The sequence below is a fragment of the Malania oleifera genome, chromosome 2 (assembly GCF_029873635.1).
Source record: "Malania oleifera isolate guangnan ecotype guangnan chromosome 2, ASM2987363v1, whole genome shotgun sequence".
NCBI lineage: Eukaryota > Viridiplantae > Streptophyta > Magnoliopsida > Santalales > Ximeniaceae > Malania > Malania oleifera.
In genome coordinates this window covers 7,423,950-7,448,830 of record NC_080418.1, presented here as the reverse complement: position 1 = coordinate 7,448,830, position 24,881 = coordinate 7,423,950, and the positions used below count along the sequence as shown (strand labels likewise).

Here is a 24,881-nt window from a genome sequence, read left to right as displayed (position 1 = left end):
CAAAGAATACCGCAACACTGAGCAGGCCAAAATGCCTCTGGGCGTTTCTTTCTATTGTACAATGATCGATCGATTAGCTGAACTACAATTCCATTAATCGAGCTTTCGATTAGGCACAATTTGATTCAATTTGGTAGAAAAACAATGTCAAACAAATTATTCAGACCTGCCTATGGTAGCTTTGTCCCTATGTGCAAGGACTCTAGTTTATATTAAGGGCTAGAACGAAAAATAGGAGTATCATATATTTATTTGCAAAAAAAAAACAGTATTATATTTTCTTTTGATTATAAAAACGAGAGCCCTATTACAAATACCTTTTAAAACACAAAAGTAATTATTCAATATTTGACTGTGTATTCCCTTTTTTTTAACAAAAAATTATGACTTTTCACACAAGACTTGTTATGGAAATAAGAAAGAAGAGCAAATACTAAAAATATTGAATAATTTATGCGGGCACAAAAATACAAGAAGATCCTTGTTAGTTCGTTTTTGTTAATTTTTTTGGGCCCAATGTCTCTTTTTATGGGCTAGGGTTTGAATTTGTTGCATGATTAGTTTTCAATTGCTCAAAGCCTCACTCCACCCCCATGGGCCCTTTTAGGGCTTCAGGCCCATGATTTTGGCCTGCCATATTCTCCCCGCCAAAAAGATCAGTTAGTTGGTTTCAAGTTTCAGCGACGTCGAATCCACGACCCTGCTCCTGCTGCTTTGCCCAATTACGCCATTCTTCACGTTTCTTCTTCCTTTGTAATCACAAAAACCCTAATTAATTTAATCTTTCTCTCTTCTCTCTTGTTTTGCAAGGGAGGATGGATTCGGCGAAGAATTTGACTTCGGAAACCTCGAGATCAGTTCAATCCAAAAAATTCACAGTACTCAGCTGCTTGGGCGGGTCTAATTGTATCACTCAAATCTCGCTTCTATTTGATTCCTCGATCTGTCTTAGCATTGGTTTCAGAGCCCACTCGACGCCATTGAACATGAACTTTTTAGGTTTTTGGCTATCGCACTTCCTTCGATTTCGTTCAATTTATTCTTCGTCAGATCCACGTCTTACGCCTTTGGCTTTGCCTTTCCTTTGCGTGCTCTATGAAAAAATACCCTAATTCCACGTCTTTTGCATGACCTTTTGATCATCTGATGATCTTTCTGTTTTTGGGTATTTCTCCTTTTTTCTACTGTTGTCTTTCGTTACGTGGCTATTTCTCTATTTATGATAACGAGATTCCCATTTGTGTCTATCCGTAGTGAATTACTCAGCAGTTCGTTTCGGTGAGAGTGAGGATCGGGATAGATAACGGTTAGATCGGGAGACTGTCTTGACTTTATTGGTCAGAGCCGAGCTTGGTATAGCTGATTTTATATTTTTATTTTTTTCCCCCTTGCATAATTGTCGTTAATTCTAAGAACAGTTTCTATATTTTTATTATCATTAGCTGATTTTGTATTTTTCTTGTTATTTCCTGCATAATTTTTGTTAATTTAGTAAAAGTTTCCAGATTTTATGATCATTATCTGGTTTTGTATGATGATTTGCAAACACTTGATGATGATTGGAAATTTGCGCCCAGAGCATTATAACTGATTTTATTTTTTTTCTTGCTATTTCCTGCTTGATTCTTAACTTAATGAAAGTCTGGTTTTGTTTGTTTGTTTTTTATTATTATTTTTTTCTTGGAGAAGTAAGGGAGCTTTTATTAGGAGGAGAAGAATGTAGAGCAATAGAGGTCCAGCAGGAGCAGCTAACAGAAGGATGAAAATGAAGAACAGCGAAGAGTGATAGCTGAGGAAACAGATAGATACGGAGAATTTACAACTAAAATCAATTAAGAGATAGAAGAAGATTCTTGTAAATTGCACAAAATTCTTTTGTGTATCTAAGCCACCTGATTCCTGAATAGATGTTTCAGAGTCTCTGTAGACATTGCAGAAGGTGCTCATATTTCTTTCTTTCAACCTTTCCCATAAGATGATGATGAGTTGCACGTTCCAAATTGTTTCAGGACCCTTCAGCCCCCTACATGATCAGCAGTAGAGATACAACTGAGGGGAGGGACTAAAGGAGGCAAGAATAAGATCCAGTTTGTCTGCAACAAAGAGATGAAGAAGATCCAAACTGTATGCACGTGGATAGTGTAGTCGCAGATAATTAACTCTTTCCTCTGTTTGAACCAAGGCACCACCCGATTTTGTCCCTCATATCTCTTTCAAAAAGAATGGAGTACACATTCCCATAGAATAGTTCAATTGAAGACTAGTGGGTCTCCCAGGGGTTGCCATAGAAAATTGGGCTCCAAACACAAGTTCCTGCACCTTCAATCAGAAATGTTTCATATTCTTTTGCACGTTTGAAAAACTGCCTGTATCCATATTCACAACGTATTAACTATCTCCATAAACTGCCCTCTTCATTAGCGAATCCAAAACCACTTAGCAAGTAAGGCTTTGTTCATGATTTGGAAAGATTTGAGGCCCAGGCCACCATGGGTTTTTTCAGTACTGTTGATTCCCATTGCACCAAGTGATAAACCTACCAAACAAATTGTCTTTGAATTTTCTCAACCTTCTCTTTTTACTGATATACGTGAAAGGAACAAAGACATATAGTGTAATGGTAGACTTGAAAATGCATTTGTGGTCAAGGTTAACTTCCCACCTTTAGAGAAGTAAAGTGATTTCCACATAGCCATTTTTTTTTCCTCAAAAAATCTCTCAACTTTAGGATACCAATCAGACTTGGTTTTGATTCTACCAAGTGGTAAGCCAAGGTTTTGTATTGGGGATGATCATAACTTGCAGCTAAAAATTGTTGCCAAAGAAGCTGCACCAATGGGGTACAAGAAACTTCTGAGAGATTGATCTTTAGTTCAAACTCCAAAGGCTGCCGCAAAGCACAATAATATTCCATGGAGCCATTTCAGTTAATATTTGGAGCCCCCACAAAGTGTCAATACGTCATTAGCAAAGATTAAGTGAGAGATTCTATGCTCTTCTTGTCCTCCAACTTCACAACCTTAGACGAGATTAAACCCCATTGCATTGGGTAACATAAGGCTAAGTACTTCCAAGGTTATCCAGAAATGAAGCATAAATAGGGATCCCCGTTAACTATTACTAAGATAAAGTGAGGAAATTCCCAATGAAAACCAAATTAATCCATTTTAGCCAAAACCCAACTTTCTCATAATGTGCAGGCTGTGCAGCACATACTCCCAATTAGCATGATTGAGGGCTTTTCTAATTCAAGTTTGCACAAGGTCTCTTTTCTTTCCTTCCTTGGCAACCACACTCACTACCGATAAGCGATGTGTAAAGTTTTGATCCTCAAATAAAAGCATGTTGGCTCCTTGACATCACTGAGAATATGGCTTTTTTTTCAGTCTCTTGGACAAGATCTTTGAAAGAATTTTATACACCAAGCTGATCAACCTAAAAATCTGAAGTACTTGAAGCGAAGAAACTTGAGCTTAAGCTTTGTGCATGCTGCCCTTTTGATGATATTCAGAGAAAACTTACAACAATTCAGATTTAACTAGATTCCAACAGCATTGAAAATATAAATAATTTGATGGTAAATCCATCTGCCCCGGGGGCCTTGGCCCCATTTGTCTGTGACAGCTTTAATAATCTCCTCTAGCTCAACAGATTTTTCAAGTTACAATCTGTCATCTGAGAGTACTGATTTCTATTGGAGATGATCCACCTTGGGCCTATTGTGCTGGATCTCAGAGCATAATTGTTATGGAATTTAGAGATGATTCTTCTGATGTATCATATTCTTATTAAGTATCACCATGAGGCTATATCTTGGTGATGAGGTTTAATCTCCTTCTAGCAGAGGCCATTTTCTGTGAGTGTCTTACTCTCTCGGCTTCTAGCAGGTTGTCTTTCCTCAACGTCCAATTCTTTGATTTAAGGTGATGTGGTTATTTTTTCTGTTTTGCAGCCAGCCGAACTATTTCCTTGGACCAATCTTGGATTCTGAATTTAAGGAGTTTAACCTTGTTCGCCATTGTGTGAAGGGAGTCGATGAAAACTCATTCCCTCCCACCTTTTTTTAAAGATCCTCCTCCACCTTGAACCACTTGTTTTCAAATTTGAAAGGGGTCTTTCTCCAACGTAACCCTGAAATTCATTAGGATTGGTGCGTGCTCTTTGAAGTGATATAGAACAAACTCTGAAATTTTTTCCATGGCTGTTGTCATATGTGAGGCCTCTTCCTCTCTGGAGGAAATCTGATTGTGTTAAAATCTCCACAAATGCACCAGAGTGCTTTTCAGTTATTAGCCGCTGCTGTCAATTCGTCCCACATTGTCTCTTTTTTTATGTCTTCATGTGGATCATATACCACCATGATGGCCCATGTTCATTTATTTATGTTGCTTTTGAGTAAGCGAACGATGGAGTAAACACCTTCATTGACTGTTTGGTCTAAGTTTTTCCAAATTACTAAAATTCCTCCTGAGGTCCTGGTGCATCCAATGCTGCTCAGTCTAACTGATGGTCATTCTGCAGTGATTTAATCAGGAACTGATCTACTCGCCCTAATTTTGGTTCTTGCAAACATATTATATCAGTCTTCCAGATTTGTAATGCTGTTTTAAGATTTGCTCTTTTATCTTGGGCATTTAGCACCTCAAAATTTCAGGTTGTGATCTTTGGATTCATATGGAACACTATTTAAAAGGCAAAGCCGAGGTGAGGCATAATCCTCAAGGCTTTGAGACGTAAGCGTCTTGGGACTGTATTTTTTTAATTAGCAAATAAAAAAATAATTCTATATATATATATATAGTAAAAAAAATCATAAAAAATTTAAAATAATAAAGCTGAAAGTAAAACGTGGTTTTTAAATCACATTTAGGCCATTTTTAGCTCGCAAACTCAAATAAATGGCAGGAACAGCGGCTCATTAATTAGACCAGGAGCAGCTCATTTGACATCAGGTCAAAGATGAGAGAGAGTGACTATTGAGACTTGGGAGACTTGAGACTAGTAGGATATTGTTGAGACTCGTGAGGTGAGAGTAATTCTCAAAGACAGCAAATCCCATGAGAGAGAGAGAGAGAGAGAGGGGGAGGGAGGATTGAGGATCTTGGTATCTTTTGTGGCGTACGTTACAAGTGCCCAAACCATTTGAGTTACCCCTCCCTTATCTTATCTACTACAGGAGCAATGCCTAACTTACTACGAATATGTTCATATTTTAATTTATCTTTCAATGGTATACCATTAATCCATCTAAGCATTCTATTCTTGACAACTTACCTTTTGGATATGTTTTTTCTTAGTTGCCCAATATTTTGATCCCTATAGCATAGTTGGTGTTGTAGCCATCCTCCAAAACTTTCTTTTTAATTTTATGGGTATTCTACAATCACAAAGCGCACTTGAAGCACTTCTCCATTTTACCCAACATGCTTTAACTCTATGCATTACATCCTTTTCAATTTCTCCTTCAGCTTGCATAATAAATCCAAGGTATCGAAATTTAGAAGTGCTATTTATTTCTACATCATCAAGTTTAAATTTGTCTCCAATATTCCTCCTACTATTATTGAAATTACATTTCATATATTTTGTCTTATTTCTTCTTATGCTAAAGCCTCTAGATTCTAAAGCTTCTCTCCATAATTCTAACTTAGCCTCTATTCCACCCTTAGTTTCATCAATCAATACAAAACAACATACACCATGGAATTTCATTTTGGATAATCCCAGTCAATTGATCCATCACTAAAGCAAAAAGATAAGGGCACAAAGCAAATCCTTGATATACACCTATTGTGATTGGAAATTCTTTAGTCTCTTCACCTATAGTCCTTACACTAGTCATTACTTCATCATACATATCCTTAATGACATCAGTATACCTACTATATACACCCTTTTTTCCTAAAACCTATGATAGAACTTCCTTAGGTACCTATCATACACTTTCTCCAAATCAATAAATGTCAAATGCAAATCCCTCTTCTTTTCCCTAAACTTTTCCATTAATCTTCTTAAAAGATATAGTGCTTCTGTAGTAGATTTCTCAGGCATAAAACCAAATTGATTTTTTGTGACCTTCATTTCTAGCCACAACCTTTGTTTCAACTACCCTTTTCCACAATTTCATCATTGACTCATAAATTTAATTCCACGATTGTTATTATAATTTTGAATATCTCCTTTATTTTTGTACATAGGTATTAAAGTGCTTTTTCTCCAAGCATTTTCTTACTTTTATAATTGTGTTAAATAAATTAGTTAACCATATAATTCCATTATCACCTAAGCATTTCCAAACTTCAATTGGAATGTTATCCGGTCCTATAGCTTTTCCATTTTTCATCTTTTTTAGTGCAAACTTAACTTCATTAACTCTAATCTTGCAAATAAATCTCATATTTTTAGTCTTTTCCTCACTTGTTAATCCTAAGTTTAAGCCTTTTATTTGGTTTTCATTAAATGACTTACTAAAGGACTTAATTACACTCCTCTTGTATTTCTCGTTAAGACCCCTCATGTTCCATGAAATGATTTTCCTTAAGATGATTTAACATAATGGCTTCGGTTGCTGCATGCGTATACCATTCTAAGCATCCTCCTGTTTTTCCATGGTTCACTGTGCATTCCAAGTGTTTTAATTCCCCATTGGTATCCAACAGTAATATGAGGATGACAAGAAATCATAGCCAAAAAAATTGGAGATTGGATGTTGGGCACCAGTGCATTTACCTTCCCGAATAGCTATAGGAGGATCAATATCTTGAGCAATAGGATCTCCTAACTAGGGAACTTGAGGTGCAAAAGAAGAAGAAGGAAAAGGTTTTCCTCTCTTGAGTCGTTGTGTGTATACTTTTAGATTGAGATGATCCAAGCAACAAGGACTAAAACTAGATTAAGATGTTGTTAAAGGCTTGATATGTATTGTTGGCCCACAACCTAACAGCTTAAGCTTTTAGGTAAAGTGGCATTCTAACATGGTATCAGAGCTGGTTACCAAAGAGTCCTAGGTTCTAGTCTTGTTGCCCATGTTTACTATGTGGTGTTTAAAAATTATTGTATTCCCTTAATGGGTGTTACTTATCATTTGTTTTTCTCTCCAAGTGCTATTGGACTACATGTGTGGAGGAGTGTTAAAGGCTTGATATACATTGTTGGCCCACAACCTAACAATTTAAGCTTTTAGGTAAAGTGGTATTATAATAAAGGTGCAGACTCAAAAAAAGTGACTTCAGCAGAGACAAATAATCGATGTAAGGTAGGGCTATAACATCGATAGCCCTTCTGAGCATATAAATAGCCTAGAAAAGTACATTTGATAGCCCGATGATTCAACTTGTCCATTCCTAGACTCGGTTGATAAACAAAGGTCAAACAACCAAATATGCAAAGAGGAAGTGGGAACTGTTAGCACCGGAGGAGCCCATGGGCGGGCTTCATACTAACTTGACCCAAAAGCTTAAGCCTATTGGGTCTTGGGCCCAACCATGTATATAAACACCCATCATCCACTCAAATTTTCCAATGTGGGACAAACTCACAAGTGGAATTCTCAACAATCTCCCCCTCACTTGTGAGTTCCAACTGCTCCCCCTTGAACGGAAACCGTCTCCTTTATGGGAACAAGTCTAATTCCCCAACAGTTGCTTAAGTAGGCCTTACCACCGGCGCCTTACGTGCGTCGGATTGCATTCCACGTGCCTCCGAACAAATCCTACCTCTCACGTCTTGACCCTATTCGGATCCATTCCCAGCCTAGATGATCCTTATTGGTCTCGGTCACACACTTGGTCCTCCTACTATTAGCACGTCAGGAGAATTAGTTTCACGTCTCAACTTTTTACGATGTCGCTCTCCCAGAGTGACGAACCATCGGCTCTGATGCCACTTGTTAGCACTGGAGGAGCCCATGGGTGGACTTGATACACATGGATGAATACCAACTTGACTCAAAAGCTTAAGCCTATTAGGTCTTGGGCTCAACCATGCATATAAGCACCCATCATCTACTTAAGATTTCTAATATGGGACAAACTTACAAGTTGAATTCTCAACAGGAACAAAGGAGCATTAGGGAAGATAACTGACTATGTGGTCTTACCACCAAGAATAGAGAATGAGATTTTACTGATAAAAGAGCAAGTAGTGAGCACGATATCACTCCAAAAAAATTTAAGGACATTCATTTGATACGAAAAGGTCCAAGTGACTTTGAGAATATGTCTATTTTCCGCTTTACAAATTTTATTTTATTTTTTAGTGTGAGCACAAGATGACTGATGGATCATACCAAAGTTAGTAATATAGGTAGTGAATTGGGATATGGAAGTACTCCTTAGCATTATCATTACGAAGTATCCTAATTGGCATATCAAATTGAGTCCTGAACAAAAGGCACAAAAGACATTAAACAACTCAAAACAATTTTTCATCAAATACAACCAAGTCATCCTGGAATAGTCATCATCAAATGTAACAAAGTATCGAAACCCCAACTTTGCTATGACACGAGTGGGACCTCAAACATCGGAAAGGACTAATATGAAATAACTAACTGCCCTTTTATTGACTCGGGAAGCAAAGGGAACACGACGACGTTTTCCCAACTAACAAGACTCACACCCAAGATTAGACACAGAATCAAAGTAGGAACTAACTGCTTCAACTTGTCCAAGGATGAATGACCAAGGGGACGACGTACTTGAAGTGGTGTAGTAGTGGTTGTGTAGGCAGTAGGAGGAGAGAATGACTCAAAAGTCCACAAGCCTCATAAGAGCCCAATCTGAGATACCTTTGCAAAGCCTTCGGATTCACAAATAGGGACAAACTTGCTCCTAAAGTCTCATAAGCGCCCAATCTGAGATACCTTCCTATGTTTTGCTGATTCTAGGTTTCCCTCCTCATAGTGAGAGCTACAAAGTAACTGGGCTGCAGTTGCAGAGTAGTTGCACACATCTACTACTAGTAGGTTTTGACCAAGTACTCGTATAGAGTGTATTTGAAGTATTAGATTCCAGAATTGGTATGGAAAGGGGGTTATATAGTGCAATTGTTGCAAACTTATGTGTAATACCTGCGTAAGTGCCTTGAGTTGCTTTCCTATGAGTACCAAAGAAACGTTTGGTTTGTGGAATAGCTATTCTTGGGAATAAGATGGAATACAAAGAAAATTTTGAGAATAGACCTAGTAGTTATTTCTTGTTTGTTTCTTATTATTCCATTTAACATGTAATATGAAAGGAATAGACATTCCTATGATGAAGTTTGGGAATACTTATTCTTTGTCTATTCCTTGTTATGGATTCATAAAAAGTTTTATATTGTTATTTATTTTATGGTAATAATATATTTTTAATATAAACTATCAAATTCTTCTATTATAACTATCTTTATTCCTAAGACTAGGTATTCTATGATCCAAAAAATACCTAATGGTTTAGAGACAAGTAACATATACGTATTGGGCCATTTGATTCAGTCCATAGTTTATAGTCAGGCCCAATACATAGAATTTTATTTTGAGATGTGGATCCAACAAAGTTGTTAGAGAGGCCTAGCTTGAAAGGGAATTTGTTTATAGGTTGCCTTTGTTGGTTTAGGCCAATTTAAAATGGGTTTGGTGGATTAGGTGCATTTATTACCACAACCTTCCTTTTGTTTCCTTCTATGTCTAGACCAAATATGGCTTGGTGTTATTGTTCTTCTTGTATCCATATTTTCCCCATCTATTTTCTTCTATAATTTTTTGATTCCCTAAGCTTTGTGTCACAGTCCCACATTCTTGCATCCAGACAGATGCAAAAAGGACACTTGAGTAGCCTTGAAAGGGCACGGTAATCATGTAAAGTCTTGGAAATAACTAATGTGAACATGGATATGATTATAGATTGTCACAGGATGTGTTTTAAGTGTTGCTATGATGATGTGGAAGATTCAAACAATTATCATGGTGGCATTCTTGGGCAAATGATTTATGATTATAAGACCCATGGGTGGTTACTCATGTGTGAGTGAGAATGTGAAGGAACATCCTGTTAATGTCCTACCACCCTTGGTGTTCTTTTGAGTGCTCTTTTGACATCCTCAAGGGGTGTCATGAGCTTTTGTGTGGGATTAGGAGCCCCATGGACAGCCCAAGAATGAGGTCATGCGTCACTCTCAACCCAAAGGTTGGGACGGGCATTCATGCTGGCCTTTGGATTTACTCTTAGAGTTGGGTGGTGTTGTTTCATACTGATTGGACTTTTTGAGTGATATTAAATGTTTGTAGTTCCTGTCTCAAGCAGTGCGTAATGTCACTCGTCCAATGCTTCGCTTTCGAGTGGTTAGTGGCTGCTACATGACTTGTGTTAAGATTTGATTAAAAATGAATGACCTAATTTGAAGAAGGTCTCTCCCTCTATTTATAATACAAATTTAAACACATTCTAATGACAATAATACCCTTACTAACTCTCACTAATTAACATACTAACACAATAATAATTATACCAAAAGACATATTCAACCTCTAACACTCCCCCTCAAGCTGGCGCATAATTTTCATGAGCTCCTAGCATGTTACAAATGAATCTAACACGAGCACCCTCCAATGCTTTGGTAAACAAATCAGCAAGCTGCGTGCTCGATTCCACATAAGCGATTGTAATAAGCTTCTGCACAAGTTTCTCCTGAACAAAGTGGCAATCAACTTCAATGTGCTTTGTCCGCTCATGAAAGACCAGGTTGGAGGCAATATGAAGGGCAGCTTGATTATCACACAACTTCATAGGCTGAGAATGCGGAAAACCCAAATCTTCCAACATTTTCTTTAACCAGACAAGTTCACAGGTAGTATGAGTCATAGCCATATATTCTGATTTAGCACTTGACCTTGCCACTACATTTTGTTTCTTACTTTTCCAAGAAGCCAAATTACCACCAACCAAGATATAGTGCCGATGGTGGATATCTGATCGAAAGGCGATCTAGCTTAATCTGCATCTGTATATCCATGGATATAAGTGTGACCTTGATCACAATATAAAAGACCTCTCCCATGTGCACCTTTGAGGTATCTCAAGATGCAAATTACTGCGCCCCAATGGCTTGTCCTTAGAGAATCTAGAAATTGACTCACAACACTTTTTGCAAAAGATATATCCAACCGAGTAACTGTGAGATAATTCAACTTTCCAACAAGTCTTCAGTATTGTCTAGGATTTGGTAGCAAATCATCCATATCTGACATTAACTTGCTGTTAGGATCCATGGGTGTATCAACTGGTTTAGATCCTAACAAGGCAGTTTCATCTTATAAATCAAGAACATACTTCCTTTGCGACACAACAGTTCCAGTATGAGATCTCGATACTTCAATACCTAAGAAGTATTTCAATGGTCTCAAATCTTTGGTCTGAAACTTAGTTTGTAGAAAAAGGTTTTAGACTTTCTATACCTTTATCATCATCACCTGTAATGACAATATCATCGACATAAACAACAAAAAGGATCTTACCTGATGAAGTATGATGATAAAACACAGAATGATCCACAACACACCGTCGAAGACCAAACTCAAGTACTACAACATTGAAACAACCAAACCATGCTATGGGAGACTGTTTTAAACCATATAAAGCCTTTTTGAGCCGACACACTAAGCCTGACTCCCCCTGAGCAACAAACCCAGGTAGTTGCTCTATATAAACCTCCTCCTCAAGGTCACCATGCAAGAAGGCATTTTTTCACATCTAATTGATACAAAGGCCTGTGACAAGTAGTAGCCAAGGAGATTAACAGACGTACTGATGTAAGTTTGGCAACCAAAGAAAAAGAATCATAATAATCCAGACCATGCACCTGAGTGTATACCTTAGAAACAAGACGAGCCTCTAGACGAGCCACAGAACCATCAGGGTTGACTTTCGTAGTGTAAACCTAGTGACAACCAACCACAGACTTGTCAGGAGGAAGAGGTACCAAGTTCCAAGTACCATTGTCATGTAAAGCATTCATCTTGTCAACCATAGCATCCCTCCATCCTGAAGGGGCTAAGGCTTCTGAAACAAATTTAGGTAGGATAGTAATAGGAGGGTGATAAGGAGTCATAAGAAACATAGTTGGAAATGGGGTGTTGAGTACATGTGTGTTTACCTTTACGAACAACAATAGGAGGATCAACATCATGAGAAGTATGATCATTGGACGAGGAAACCAAAGGTGTGGTAGTAAAGGGGGCTCTTTTCCTTGTAGCCGTCATCATGAATACACCTGCAAATTAGGATGATCAAGGCGATGAGAAGGACTTGAACTACATGGAGATTCAAATGATTGGACAAGGACAACAATGTAGAATCTGGAAGATTAGGCAAAGGAAGGGACTCATTAAGTTCAGAAGTGCTCAGTGACTGGGTGTAGTAAGGTGCAGACTTAAAGAAGGTAACATTGGCAGAAACAAGGAAGCGATGCAGCACAAGATGATAACAACGATATCCCTTTTGAGTATACAAATAGCCTAGAAAGACACATTTTATAGCACGAGGATCCAACTTATCCACCCTAGGAGTTAGTTGATGAACAAAAGACACACACCCAAATATACAAGGAGGAAGAGAAAATAAAGGTGAATTAGGAAAGAAAATGGAGTAGGGAATTTTATCACTAAGAACAAAGGATGGCATTCTGTTGACTAGATAACAAGCAGTAAGTACAACATCACTCCAAAACACTTCAGGTACATGCATTTGATAAAGTAAAGTGCAAGTGATTTCAAGAAGATGTCTATTTTTTTGCTCTGCAACCCCATTTTTTTTAGGAGTGTGGGCACGGATGATTGTTGAACAATACCAAAATGAGTCAATATAAGTAGTGAATTGTGCACTGAAAAACTCTTTAGCATCATCACTTCAAAGTATTCGAATTGGCAAACCAAATTGACTTTTATTTCATAAAAAAGGCACAAATACATGAAATAACTTAGAACGATCTTTTATTAAATATAGCCAAGTCATTCTTGAATAATTATACACAGAGGTTACAAAGTACCGGAAAGCCAACTTGGACACAACCCTACTCGGACTCCATACATCTGAATAAACTAACATAAAAGGTCTTGCAGCCCACTTATTGATCTAGGAAGCGAAAGAAACATAATGGTGCTTTCCCAACTGACAAGACTCATAATTGAGATTAGACACAGAACTCAAACTAGGAACAAGACATTTTAACTTTTCCAATGAAGGATGACCCAAGCGACAATGAATTTCGAAAGGTGTGGCAATAGTAGTGCAGGCGGTAGAAGGAGATAGCGGCCCAAAGTGATAGAGTCCACCAGCTTCACGCCCTCCACCAATCTTCTTCCTCGTCTTCAAATCCTGAATAACCACAGAATCGGGGAAGAATGTCACTAAACAATTCATGGATTTAGTAATTTTGCTAACGGACATAAGATTGAAAGGAAATTTTGGAATATATAAAATCGAAGGAAGAGAAATATGTGTCAATTCCCTTGGCTGCCGTAGTGGATCCATCGGCAAAAGTAACACAAGGTAAATTTGCAGGATATTGAAGAGTGGAGAAAAAGCTAGGTATACCTATGATATGATCAATGGCAGCGGAGTCTATAACCCAATGACTAGGACGATAAGTATTGGATGACAAGCATGTGTGCTTACCGGATTGGGCAAGAGAGGCAATGGGAAGAGAAGCTTGTTGTGACGCTTGTTACCGCAGGAACTTGGAATACTCTTCCTTTGACATAGAGATAGTATGTTGCCCCCTACTTGACCCCAAAGGTGTGTAGTCAGTGGTGGCTGTATTGGCTGCCCCCAAAGGTGTGAAGTCAGTGGTGGCTGCATTAGAAACACATAAAGGTCTGCCATGAAGATCCCTACACTTCTCAATACCATGATTATTCCATCCACAATGAGTGCACTTGCGAGGAGTACCTCTACCTCGTCTGTCACTATCACTATGACTACTTGAACCACCACGATAACTTTTGCAATTGTTTGGTAGAGAACTAAAATCATTCTGTATAGCAAAGGCTGTCCTCTCAGAGCCAGATGCAAGAACAAGACAATGCGTGCTAAAGGAAGCACGAAGGACACGAGAATAAACATCAGCAAATGATGGCAGCTCAACACTACTATCTAGGACCGAATTGCCTCAAACTCAGGTTTCAAGCTTGCTAGAACACGAAGAACCTTCATCTGCTCCCTCTGCTTTTGCATCTCACGAACGTCGGCAATTATAGGTTGCACGACGTTAAGCTCCTCATGAATACGCCTCATCTCTCCAAAATAACTGCAATGCTCCTATCTCCTTGTTGTAATTGAAAATACTCCTGGGATAAATCATACATACGTGTAATGTTACTAGAGTAAAGAAGTTTGACATAATCCCAAATCACCTTGCATGTATTTAGATGCATACACATCCGTGCAATCAATGGCTCCATTGAATGCCATAAAAGGGAAACAATCAAGGCATCTTCCTGAGCTGACACGTCTTTTCTCTTCTCATCAGAAGACTCAGATAGGAGCAAGTGGTCAGATTTCCCTAATCCTGCTAAATAAATCCGAACTGCTTTAGACCATTGAACATAGTGCTTTCCATCTAGCTTTTGAGTCGTTATTTGAGGCAGCAATGTAGGAAACTAATTTTTGGGATTCATAGATTCCATCTTAACACTAACAAATCAGCAATCAAACCAAAAACAAGAAGAACAATCAAAACTAATCGGGACAATCACAAACTATGTGAAGCACTGACACAACGACAGACGATTTGAACAACTCACCGATGAATATAGCGCTGCCACAGCCCTCACAAACAGCAACCACACCAAAAACAAGAAAAACAATCAATAATCAGAACAATCACAAACCATGTAAAGCACTGATGCAATCACATACAAGGTGAACAACTCGCCAACGAATATAGCACTGCCACAGCCTCACAACTGAACATACGAATGCTGCCACAGCTCCAAAAAACTCACAAGGGAAGCCTTCACAAACCCTGAACAGAAATTAACGGAATACTGTGAGTGCATGGTCGAAAAAGGTTGAATTTTTTAGCAAAAAACTGGCCTAACTGCTTGATAATATAGTTTGAAGAAGGAATCAGAGCATGGCAGAAGAAAAAAAGAAAAAAAAAAGAAAAAAGTGGCCAGAACTGCTCTCATGTGCCAACCCGTAGGGTTGGCCCTGCCAGCATTTGGCCGGCGCGTGGGGGGGGAGGGGGGGCTCAGCCGATGTGGTTTTGTGGCGTGGATCGGGGGGGTCTGATTATGGGTATATGGTTGGTTTTGTGATTTAGTATGGGATGGAGATGGATTAGGGAAGAACAGCCACGGGAATAGTGTTTTCCAATGACAAAATAGGGAAATAGGGTTTAGATAGGATCATGCTCTAATACCATGTTGAGATTTGATTAAAAATGAATGACCTAACTTGAAGATAGGTCTCTCTCCCTCTATTCATAATACAAATTTAAATGCATTCTGATGACACTAGTATCCTTACTAACTCTCACTAATTAATATACTAATACAATAATAATAATACTAAAAGTCATATATAAACTCTTAACAAAGTGTAACTCTCAGTTCTTGTGGAATGTGAGTTCGACACTGTTATTGTTCGAGTCAAGGTTCCTTGGGGGCGATCTCATTTGGAATTAGGGGTTGTTATGCCATGAAACTTTATCATCGAATTGGATCCATGAGTGTTACCATGTATCTGAATGACTACGGCTGGACAGAACTTGGTGTAGTCTTGTCATTGCTCAGGTGTGACTCCATCATATATTGGACAGATTTAAAAAAGGGTGATTCTTGTGACCTTGGAATTCTGCTGCATCGTGACTCTTGGCTTTTAAATGTTGAATTTGAGTCAACATTCCTTCTGAGATCGTGTGAGGCAGAGATGATTTTGAAATGACTGGCCAGAAGGCTGAAATATCTGTTCATCACACTCTTGTTCAGTTCATGCAGCCACTCATTCTCTCTATATCTTGTGTAAGTTGCGGCGCCACATCTTGGCTGGTTGGAAAAATTTCCATTTCACTGGTGTTTCCATCATTGTTAATATCCTCCTCTGCGAACATTTGTGTAGGATCTTATCAGCAATAAGCATATTTTCTAAGAATGGCAACTTAGATTCTTTAAAACTCTTTCTACATTATCTCCCATCTCCTTGGGGATGCCTAGTGCAAGAGTAGTGGGGATGATGATGCATTTTGTATGGTGCTTTGCAGACATTTTATGTCAGATCAGAAATGTGCATATTGTATCATGTATAGGGGAGCTTGTTTTAGTTTGTTATATATGCTGCATATGGATATTTTGTTGGTGACAGAAGTTAGTAAGCTCAAATTAGAAAAATTAGTAATGCAATGCTCAGAGCCTCAGACTGAACTCTGAAATGAAGGATACCTGTTTTCATAATAATTATAACAATGATATCTGTAAATGAGCTGTATAAGGCTGTTTATGGGAGTTTTTTGGCTCTTTACCTCAGGTACTTGCACTTAATTCATAGTTTGACGTTATTAAACATGCAAAGAAAGGTTCAAATTTGTGTAGAAAGGGATTGGCCCAGGACTGCCTGCATGTTCAATCATGACCATGCCAAATATTTGTAATTTTTTGCTTCAATACTTTATGTAAACTGCATGGGAATGAAGTTGCATCAGTCATGACAGTTGAGTTAAGCATAATGTTTTCTGCGGCTTTTACAATGTTATGTGCTTCTGTCAATATTTATTGGATTTTAAGAGATAATTGTATTATTGTTCTTATATGATGGATCCTAATATTTTTTATTACTATTCCATTTTTTTTTAAATGTTATGCAAAACAAAATGGAACAATTGATTTTATGCGGTTCCAAAACACCCCTTCATTTGAATTTGTTGTACTATCACTGGATGGCATAGACATACTTGCACCTTCATCTTATGAGTGCATGCATAGTAGAATGATTTGACCCATGATTGTTGTTTAAGGAATTCCCACCTATTCATGATTTCTTGCTTCACGTAGTCCTGATCAGTCCAATATTTAAATGCACATTTTCCTCCATTCACAGGTCAGTGTCATGTCATCAGATTTCAAGCTGGATGTGGTTATTTGCCATGAAGGCAACGAACCAGAATTAGGCTCTTTAAATGGGAAAGTGAGCTTTGGAGATGGGTTCAGTGCAGCATACAAAATTCTTGGTGGTCTTCATGGACAAGGGAAAAGGTTAATTAGCAATATTGTAACAAATGCAGGATGCAAAGCAGCAAATGATAGGTGAACATTCTAATCTTCCAAACTTCCTCAGTCTTTCAAATGTTTCTTGTACACTTGTATATTCAATTTGGTTGACATTAGATAATGTGATCTCCTTTTAATGCTTGAATAAATTCTTCTTAAAACCATTTTACTCGTGCAGGTCTTTGAGAGGGAATAGAGTCCCATTTGCTGATTCTATCAAATTTCTGACTGGTGGAGATGACAAACGGGATCATGGAACTAGAAGGACATATGGACCTCTCGTGTCTGGAATTGCTTACTGTATTTCTTCTTGCAGCATGATTTTACTGAACAAAGTAGTCCTATCAAGTTATGGCTTCAATGCTGGAGTATCGTTGATGTTTTATCAGGTATTTTCAGGCTATCTGTAATCTATCTTTGTTTCTAGTATATTTAGTATATGCAGCTGCTTCTTATCGTCAAGTCCTATGAGCAAATATCTTTTTAGTTTTAGCCTATATCACATTTGATCTCTGATTGTTGATAAATCAATTTAAAATTGAAAAACATACATCCTGCTTGTCACTCGGGCTGTTTTTTGAACCTCTTCACTTTATTTTGGATCATCTTTCTATTTACTTTCTTCCATGGAATTATTGTGGCTAGAAACTTAGCCTACCATGATGCAAATCATTTTCTTTCATGTACTTTTTGCAGAATTTTATCTGTTCTGTGGTTGTTCTATTGTTGGGTTTTAGTGGAGCTGTCTCGGTGGAAAAGCTGAATTGGAAACTTATAATGGTCTGGCTCCCCATCAATATCATCTTCATTGGCATGCTTGTATCAGGCATGTATAGGTAAGTTGCAAACTACAATTCATATTGGGCACTTCTTATAGAAGCCAGTTAATGGACAGTCTCTGGTGAATAGATGTGGATCTGAACCATGAAGAAAAAAATGGGGAAAGGAAAGTCAATGTGGGTTTCTATATTTTTCATGCTGCTATATTTATTGTGTCATACATTAGTAGTGCACACTTGATGTTCTTTGGTGAAACTTTTCAGTTTGAAATACATAAATATTGCGATGGTGACGATTCTGAAGAATGTGACAAATATTTTAACAGCAATCGGAGAGCTATATATTTTCAGGAAGCATCAGAATCAGAAAGTGTGGACTGCAATGTTTTTAATGGTATATGAAATCCCTTCATTTGTTTTATAAACTTAATAAATTGCAGTTCTTTAATTCATCAATGAGTCTACTTCTCAAAGATTATTGTTAGATTACCACTTTACGTAAAAGCTTAAGCTATTAGGTTGTGGGCCAACAATGTATATCAAGCTTTAACACTCCTTCGCACGTGCAGCCGGACAGCACGTGGAGAGATAAACACACGATAAATAACACCTATGATAAGGAACAAAGTAATTTTTTTAAACACTACACAATAAACATGGGCAACAAGACTAGAACCTTGGACCTCTTGGTAACCAGTTTTGATACCATGTTAGATTACCACTTTACCTAGAAGCTTAAGCCGTTAGGTTGTGGGCCAACAATGTATATCAGGCTTTAACAATTATAATTGTGTATGAGCATTCAGGCTTACCTGTATATGCAAGATGAGATAATAGGTCAACTAACCTGCTCGCTTTGATGTTGAGATGTGGTCTTTTGCTGGCTTAGAAACAAGATGGCTTTGTCTTTGCAGTGGAGCTTTGCTTAAATGCATGTCTTTTTTTCTCTCAGGAATTTATTTTCCAAAAAATTGTCTATATGAAATAACTTTGCAAAAAAGAAAATAAAGAAGAAGAAGAATGCAAACGTGTTCTTCGCCTTCGTAACACAAATTCTTTTTACACACAGCTAGTCTCAAGCCCAAATAAAGGAGTAGAGTTGTGTTAGGTAGCTAACAACCAGCATAAAACTTTGTTAGATCTTATTATCATGAATTCTTACCAAATTTAGCTACGTCAAGGGAATAGATCAGGTTAGTATAAAAAAAGGGGGGGGGGGGGGTTAATAAGTTAGCACGAGAAACTAAGATTAGATTGGCAACTTGGAATATAAGAGACCTCTTATGGGAAAAAAGTATGTAAATAGTGGAAATAATGTTTAGAAGGAAAATTAACTAAATTAGCCTTCAACAAAATGGGTAGGAGAGAAAGCTAGAGAAACATGAAAAGGGGATGGTATTATTGTAGACAAAGACCTAAAAGATGATGGAGTCGATGTTAGAAGAATAGGGGATAGGATCATTAAAATTAGCCAAATAGTCTTAGCAAAAAATCTTAAAATACAATTTTGGGAAGATATGGATGGTATTTTACAAGAGATAACAATGTCTAAAAGGTCATTCATAAAAACTTATTTGAATGGTTACATTGGAAAGGATAATATAGGATATGAGAGGATATATGGAGGCCACAAGTATGGAGATAAAAATAAGGTCGGTGATACAATCTTAGATTTTGCCATGTCTTACTATTTGGTTATATTGAATACTTGCTTTATAAAAAGAGAAGAACACTTAATAACTTTCAAGAGCAGGTATAATAAAAGCCAAACAGATTTCTTCTTAAACAAGTATGAGGATTTTCTATCTTGTAAGAATTGTAAAGTTATTCCAGGTGAAAGTTCGGCTACACAACATAGAGTTAGTATTAGATATACATATTAAAACAATGGAAGAGGAGTAACATAAATCAACACAAAAGGACTAGGTAGTGGAACTTGTAGGGAGATAATATATTCAATGATAAAATGAACAAAGAATGTGATTGGATAGTAAGGGATAAGGACCATAAGGTTAATGCAAATACTGATTAGAATAAAATGGGAAATTCTATCGTAAGGACAGGCAAAGAGGTTTTAGGTAAGTCCAAAGGAAGATACTCAGGTAGTAAAGAAAGTTGGTGATGGGATCAAGAAGTCAAAAACCCGTTAAGACAAAAAGAAATTGGTATAAAATATGGCAAACTTGTATAAATTTAGAAAATCTTGAAAAATATAAAGAAGTGAGAAAAAAAAATGCAAAAAAGACTATTAGTGAAACTAAGCATAGAGTTTATGATAATTTATATATTAAACTAGATACAAAAGAAAAAAAAACATTTATAAACTTGCTAGAGTTAGAGAAAGAAAATGCAAAGATTTAGGTGATGTATAAAGGATGAGAATGATAATGTCTTAATTAGAGACGAAGACATAAAAGAGAGGTCGAGGAGATACTTTGATAAGTTGTTTAATAAAAACCAAAATGAAATATTAGACTTGGAAATGAAAAATGAGGAGAAGACTAAAAATTGGACATTTATTTGCAAAATTTGAGTCCTTGAAGTTAAGATAATGTTAAAAAAATGAAAAGTGAGAAATCTGTAAGACCAAATAAATTAGCAACTGAAGTTTGGAAATGTTTAGGGGGATAAAGGAATTATTTGGTTAAGTAATCTTTTCAATACTATTATAAAAACCAAGAAAATGTCTGAAAAATGGAGGAAAAGTACGTTAGTACCTTTGTACAAAAACAAAGGCGATATACAAAACTATAATAACCAATGTGTAATTAAAATTATGTGTCATACGATGAAATTATGGGAAAGGGTAATTGAACATAGAATAAGATTAGAAGCGAAGATTTTAGAAAATCAATTTGATTTTATGCTTATGAGATCAACAACAAAAGTTATTTATCTTTTGAGAAGTTTAAAGGAAAAGTTTAGGGAAAAGAAGAGGGACTTGCATATGATTTTTATTGACCTAGAGAAAGCTATGATAGAGTACATAGGGAAGTTCTTTGGGGGGTTTATAGAAAAGAAGGGAGCTTGCAGTAGATATACGAAGGTCATTAAGGATATGTATGATAGAGTAGTGACAAGCATTAGGACTGTGGGAAGAGAATCTAGAGATTTTCCAATCACAATAGGTATACATCAAGGTTTTACTTTGAATCTTTATCTTTTTACTTTAGTAATGAATGAACTAACTAGGAATATTCAAAAATGAGATCCTTTGGTGTATGTTGTTTACAGATAATATCGTGTTGATTGGTGATAGTAGGAGCAGAGTGGAATCTAAGTTAGAACTTTGGACGGCCATATTAGAGTCTAAAGAGTTTAGGATAAGTAGGAATAAGACAAAATATATAAAATGTAATTTCAGTTTGTAAGGAGTAACAATAGAGAGAAGAATAAACTTGATTATCAAGAGATTTATAGCACTAATAGATTTAGATATCTTGGATCCATTATGCAAGCGGAAGGGGAAATTGAAGAAGATGCTGTATATAGAATTAAAATAGGTTGGGTAAATTGGAGGAGTGCGTTAGGTGTGTTCTGTGATCATAGAATACCATTAAAATTAGAAGGGAAGTTTTATAAGACGGCTATAAGGCGAGCTATACTTTGTGGTTCCAAATGTTGGGCAACTAAGAAACAACATGTACAAAAATAAAAGTTACTGAGACGCGAATGTTAAGGTGGTTGAGTGGTTTAACATTAAAAATAAAGTAAGAAATGAGCATATACATAATAATTTAGGCATAGCACTGGTTGAAAACAAATTAAGGGAGGGGCGGCTTAGAAGGTTTGGGTATTTGAAACACAGGCCTAGTAGAGCACCTGTGAGGAGGAGTGAGTTATTGTTTCTGGTAAGAAAAGGGGCAGGGGTAGGGGTAAGCCTAAATAACTTGGGATGAGGTAGTGAAGAAGGATTTAGCAACCCTTAATCTATTAGAGTAAAATGCTCTTGATTAGGTGAATTAGCAGAAAAAGATTCATGTAGTCGACCTCACCTAGTGGGACTTAAGGCTTCTTGTTGTTGTTGTTGAATTTATTTTTTAGAAATAATGACATGTTATGAACTTGAAAACAAAAGTCATTTGTATTTTTTGAAAGCCAGAGTATTTATTTATTGCTTTCTCCAAGTGTGCCAATATTTATTGAAATTTTGTTACTGGGTCCCCTATGAATTATTGAATATAAATGGGGGTTCGCATTCAACCTGACCAGAACTGAAATGACATTGCTGGTACTAAGAATTTTTTATTCCGAAAACCATTTTATTTACTTTTTCATTTATTTTTTTATGTCACAACCTTCATCCACCTGATTTTGCTTTTCCTCCCCCGAAATGCAATCTTACATTTTTATTTATTTTTTGTTTCTGCTTCTGTAAACCTCCTGAAATGCAGATCATCTCTGCAATTAGTGGAGGTATCACAGATCTCTCTTTCAATGCTGGCGGCTATGCTTGGCAAATTTTGAATTGTGTTCTAACAGCAAGCTATTCGGTATGTACCTTTTGCCCTGCCCCATTGTGTTTATCACCCCAGTAAACCCACCCCACGCCACCCCACCCCACCCCACCTAAAAAAAGGGGGAAAAAAAAAAAAGTTTAGTGTTCGCAATTTAGTTTTTTGGAGATCTATATTATTGACCTTGGTTTATGGGGAGAATTTGTTCATGGTGTAGTTCTCTCTATATCCTTTCCATACCTTATTTGCAATATCTGTACTTTGTGACAGCTCACGCTCCGGCAGGTCATGGACAAAGCTCAACAGTTCACAGGATCTGGATCACTTAATGAAATTTCAATGGTGTTGCTGAATAACTTATTATCTTTACCTTTGGCTATAATATTGATATTCTTGTTTGATGAATGGGAATATGTAAAGAACACGTAAGCCAAATCTGAGTATTTAGGTTTTAGATTTTCTTACAAATGAGTGTTTTGCCCTCATTGCAAGCCTCAAGTTACGAGTTTGTGTATTTGTGGTTTTATCTTGCAGGGATGTGATTAAGATGCCTGAATTTTGGCTGGTTTCAACAGCTAGTGGATTTCTTGGACTTGCCATTAGCTTCACCTCTATGTGGTTTTTGCATCAAACTGGCCCCACCACTTATAGGTAATGACATATGGTTAACACTCAAAAAGAACTGTCTTATCCATATGTAGAACTGTAAGGTTCTTACGATGATATATCAGTTATATAACGAATTTACTGTTTTGTTGCCATTGGAGTTCAGAAAGACACCCGTCTTTAGCGAGTATATACTAAAGGAATATATATGCATATGAAATATTGTAATTATAGAGACAAGGGGTTACGATATTTGTGATGTACATGTGCCTGGTAGACGCACACCTACGCCAGATTTTTTTTTTTAACCACTAAAAGTGTAATAACACGAAGCATCATGAGCGCAAAGAAGGAAAACCCAACAAGTCCAATTGAATCATTCCCCTAACTTGCTGAGGAAGATCATCTTGACAACTATATGATCGAGAAATACCAGATTTACCATGTTTGGCAAAGAAGTCTGCACTTTTATGCATCTCCCTGTAAACATGTTCCACTTTGAACTGTATGCCTCTTAATGCTAGCATAAGTTCTTCCCACAAATCCCATAAGTTCCAAACCGAGCACTTCCCAAAATTTATCCACTGAACCAACAAAGTAGAGTCACATGCAATCTCCACTTGATACCTACGCCAGATTACATTTGTAGTTTCTATTGTTATTTTCTTTTCCTAATGGATCTTTTCTTAGATGGGTGGGTTAGGCTGAGGATGATGTGTGAAAGATCATGACATTTACTTTTCTAACTGGTGAGGTGGGAATTTTGTGGCGATCCCATGGACGGCTGGATGAAACCATGGATAATGCTATACTTTTTTTTCCTACCTCACTTATCATATTACTAGGCTGCAGACAACTATGAGCCATTTCTGATAGCTGCGAGTGTGATGCTTACAATCTCCAATATCCATTAACATTTTTGCTCCTGTTTTGCAGTTTGGTGGGTTCCTTGAACAAGATTCCCATATCTATTGCTGGTCTAGTGATGTTCAATGTCCCGCTTAGTCTCCCAAACTTCTTCAGCATACTATTTGGTAATCAGGACACTAACAATTTAAATGATCGACAACTATGTAATACGCATTTTCCCCTCATCGATCTTAGTTTAGCTGATGGCCAAGTATGTGTGTGTGTACTTCTTCGCAGGTCTATTTGCTGGAGTGTTCTTTGCCTGGGCCAAAATGTCCTGATATCCCATAATTTGGGTCACTGGGGGTAAGATTCATCCAAGAACTGTGATGGTCCAATGGCTTCTGCATGCTGTTTGCTTTAAGTCAAAATCTTTTTTATCATCCGAGTGTATGAGTTGCCAAGACTGAAGAAGCACAAGCCTTTGGAAAAGTTCTGCAGAACAGCAGCCAATTTCTGCAGTAAATGTATCAGTTAAGGTATTGAAAAGTGAGGGACGCCCTCACTACAAGAAGTTCAACAAGCAAAGGAGGTGTTTTCTTATTTGTTGTGTTAAAACTGGCAAAGCCTGAATTGCATTTTTGAATCAATCTGTCGGAAATTGTAAAATTATGCTTTTGAAACTATTGGGGACTTATGAAGAGGAAGTTCAATGGTTCCTGCTTTATTTTGGCTTTGAGCTAGGTTAAGGTTCACTTGTTTTCCACTATCATTCTTACTCATCGCCCTGGATGTTCAAAACCTTCTTTCCAAAGTGGATGCCTCTCAAAGGTTACAGGAGTTAAATTTCATATAACAAGGATGAGGAGGACAACGACAATGCAGATGCCTTGTCAAGATAGGGAGTATTTACAAGTTTTAAATCAACAATTATGACGATTAAGAATA

At 37.2% G+C, this 24,881-nt stretch overlaps 1 protein-coding gene across 5 annotated transcripts; it reads left to right on the top strand.

Annotated features, from left to right (window-relative positions):
* The first annotated feature begins 666 nt into the window (after positions 1-666).
* On the top strand, positions 667-24,660 carry LOC131148694 (GDP-mannose transporter GONST2). 5 transcript variants are annotated; one of them, XM_058098580.1, is made up of 11 exons: positions 689-1,165; positions 1,255-1,353; positions 17,073-17,278; positions 17,421-17,631; positions 17,939-18,078; positions 18,286-18,415; positions 22,416-22,514; positions 22,749-22,903; positions 23,013-23,129; positions 24,021-24,118; positions 24,231-24,660. In XM_058098580.1, exons 3-11 carry the CDS (start codon positions 17,082-17,084, stop codon positions 24,272-24,274), a joined length of 1,191 nt encoding a protein of 396 aa, XP_057954563.1. In that variant the 5' UTR covers positions 689-1,165; positions 1,255-1,353; positions 17,073-17,081; the 3' UTR covers positions 24,275-24,660. The 5 variants fall into 5 exon arrangements, with proteins under 5 accessions (XP_057954562.1, XP_057954565.1, XP_057954563.1 ...); XM_058098578.1 differs by having other exon boundaries at positions 715-999; XM_058098581.1 differs by having other exon boundaries at positions 715-1,165; positions 1,255-1,337.
* Positions 24,661-24,881: the final 221 nt, after the last annotated feature.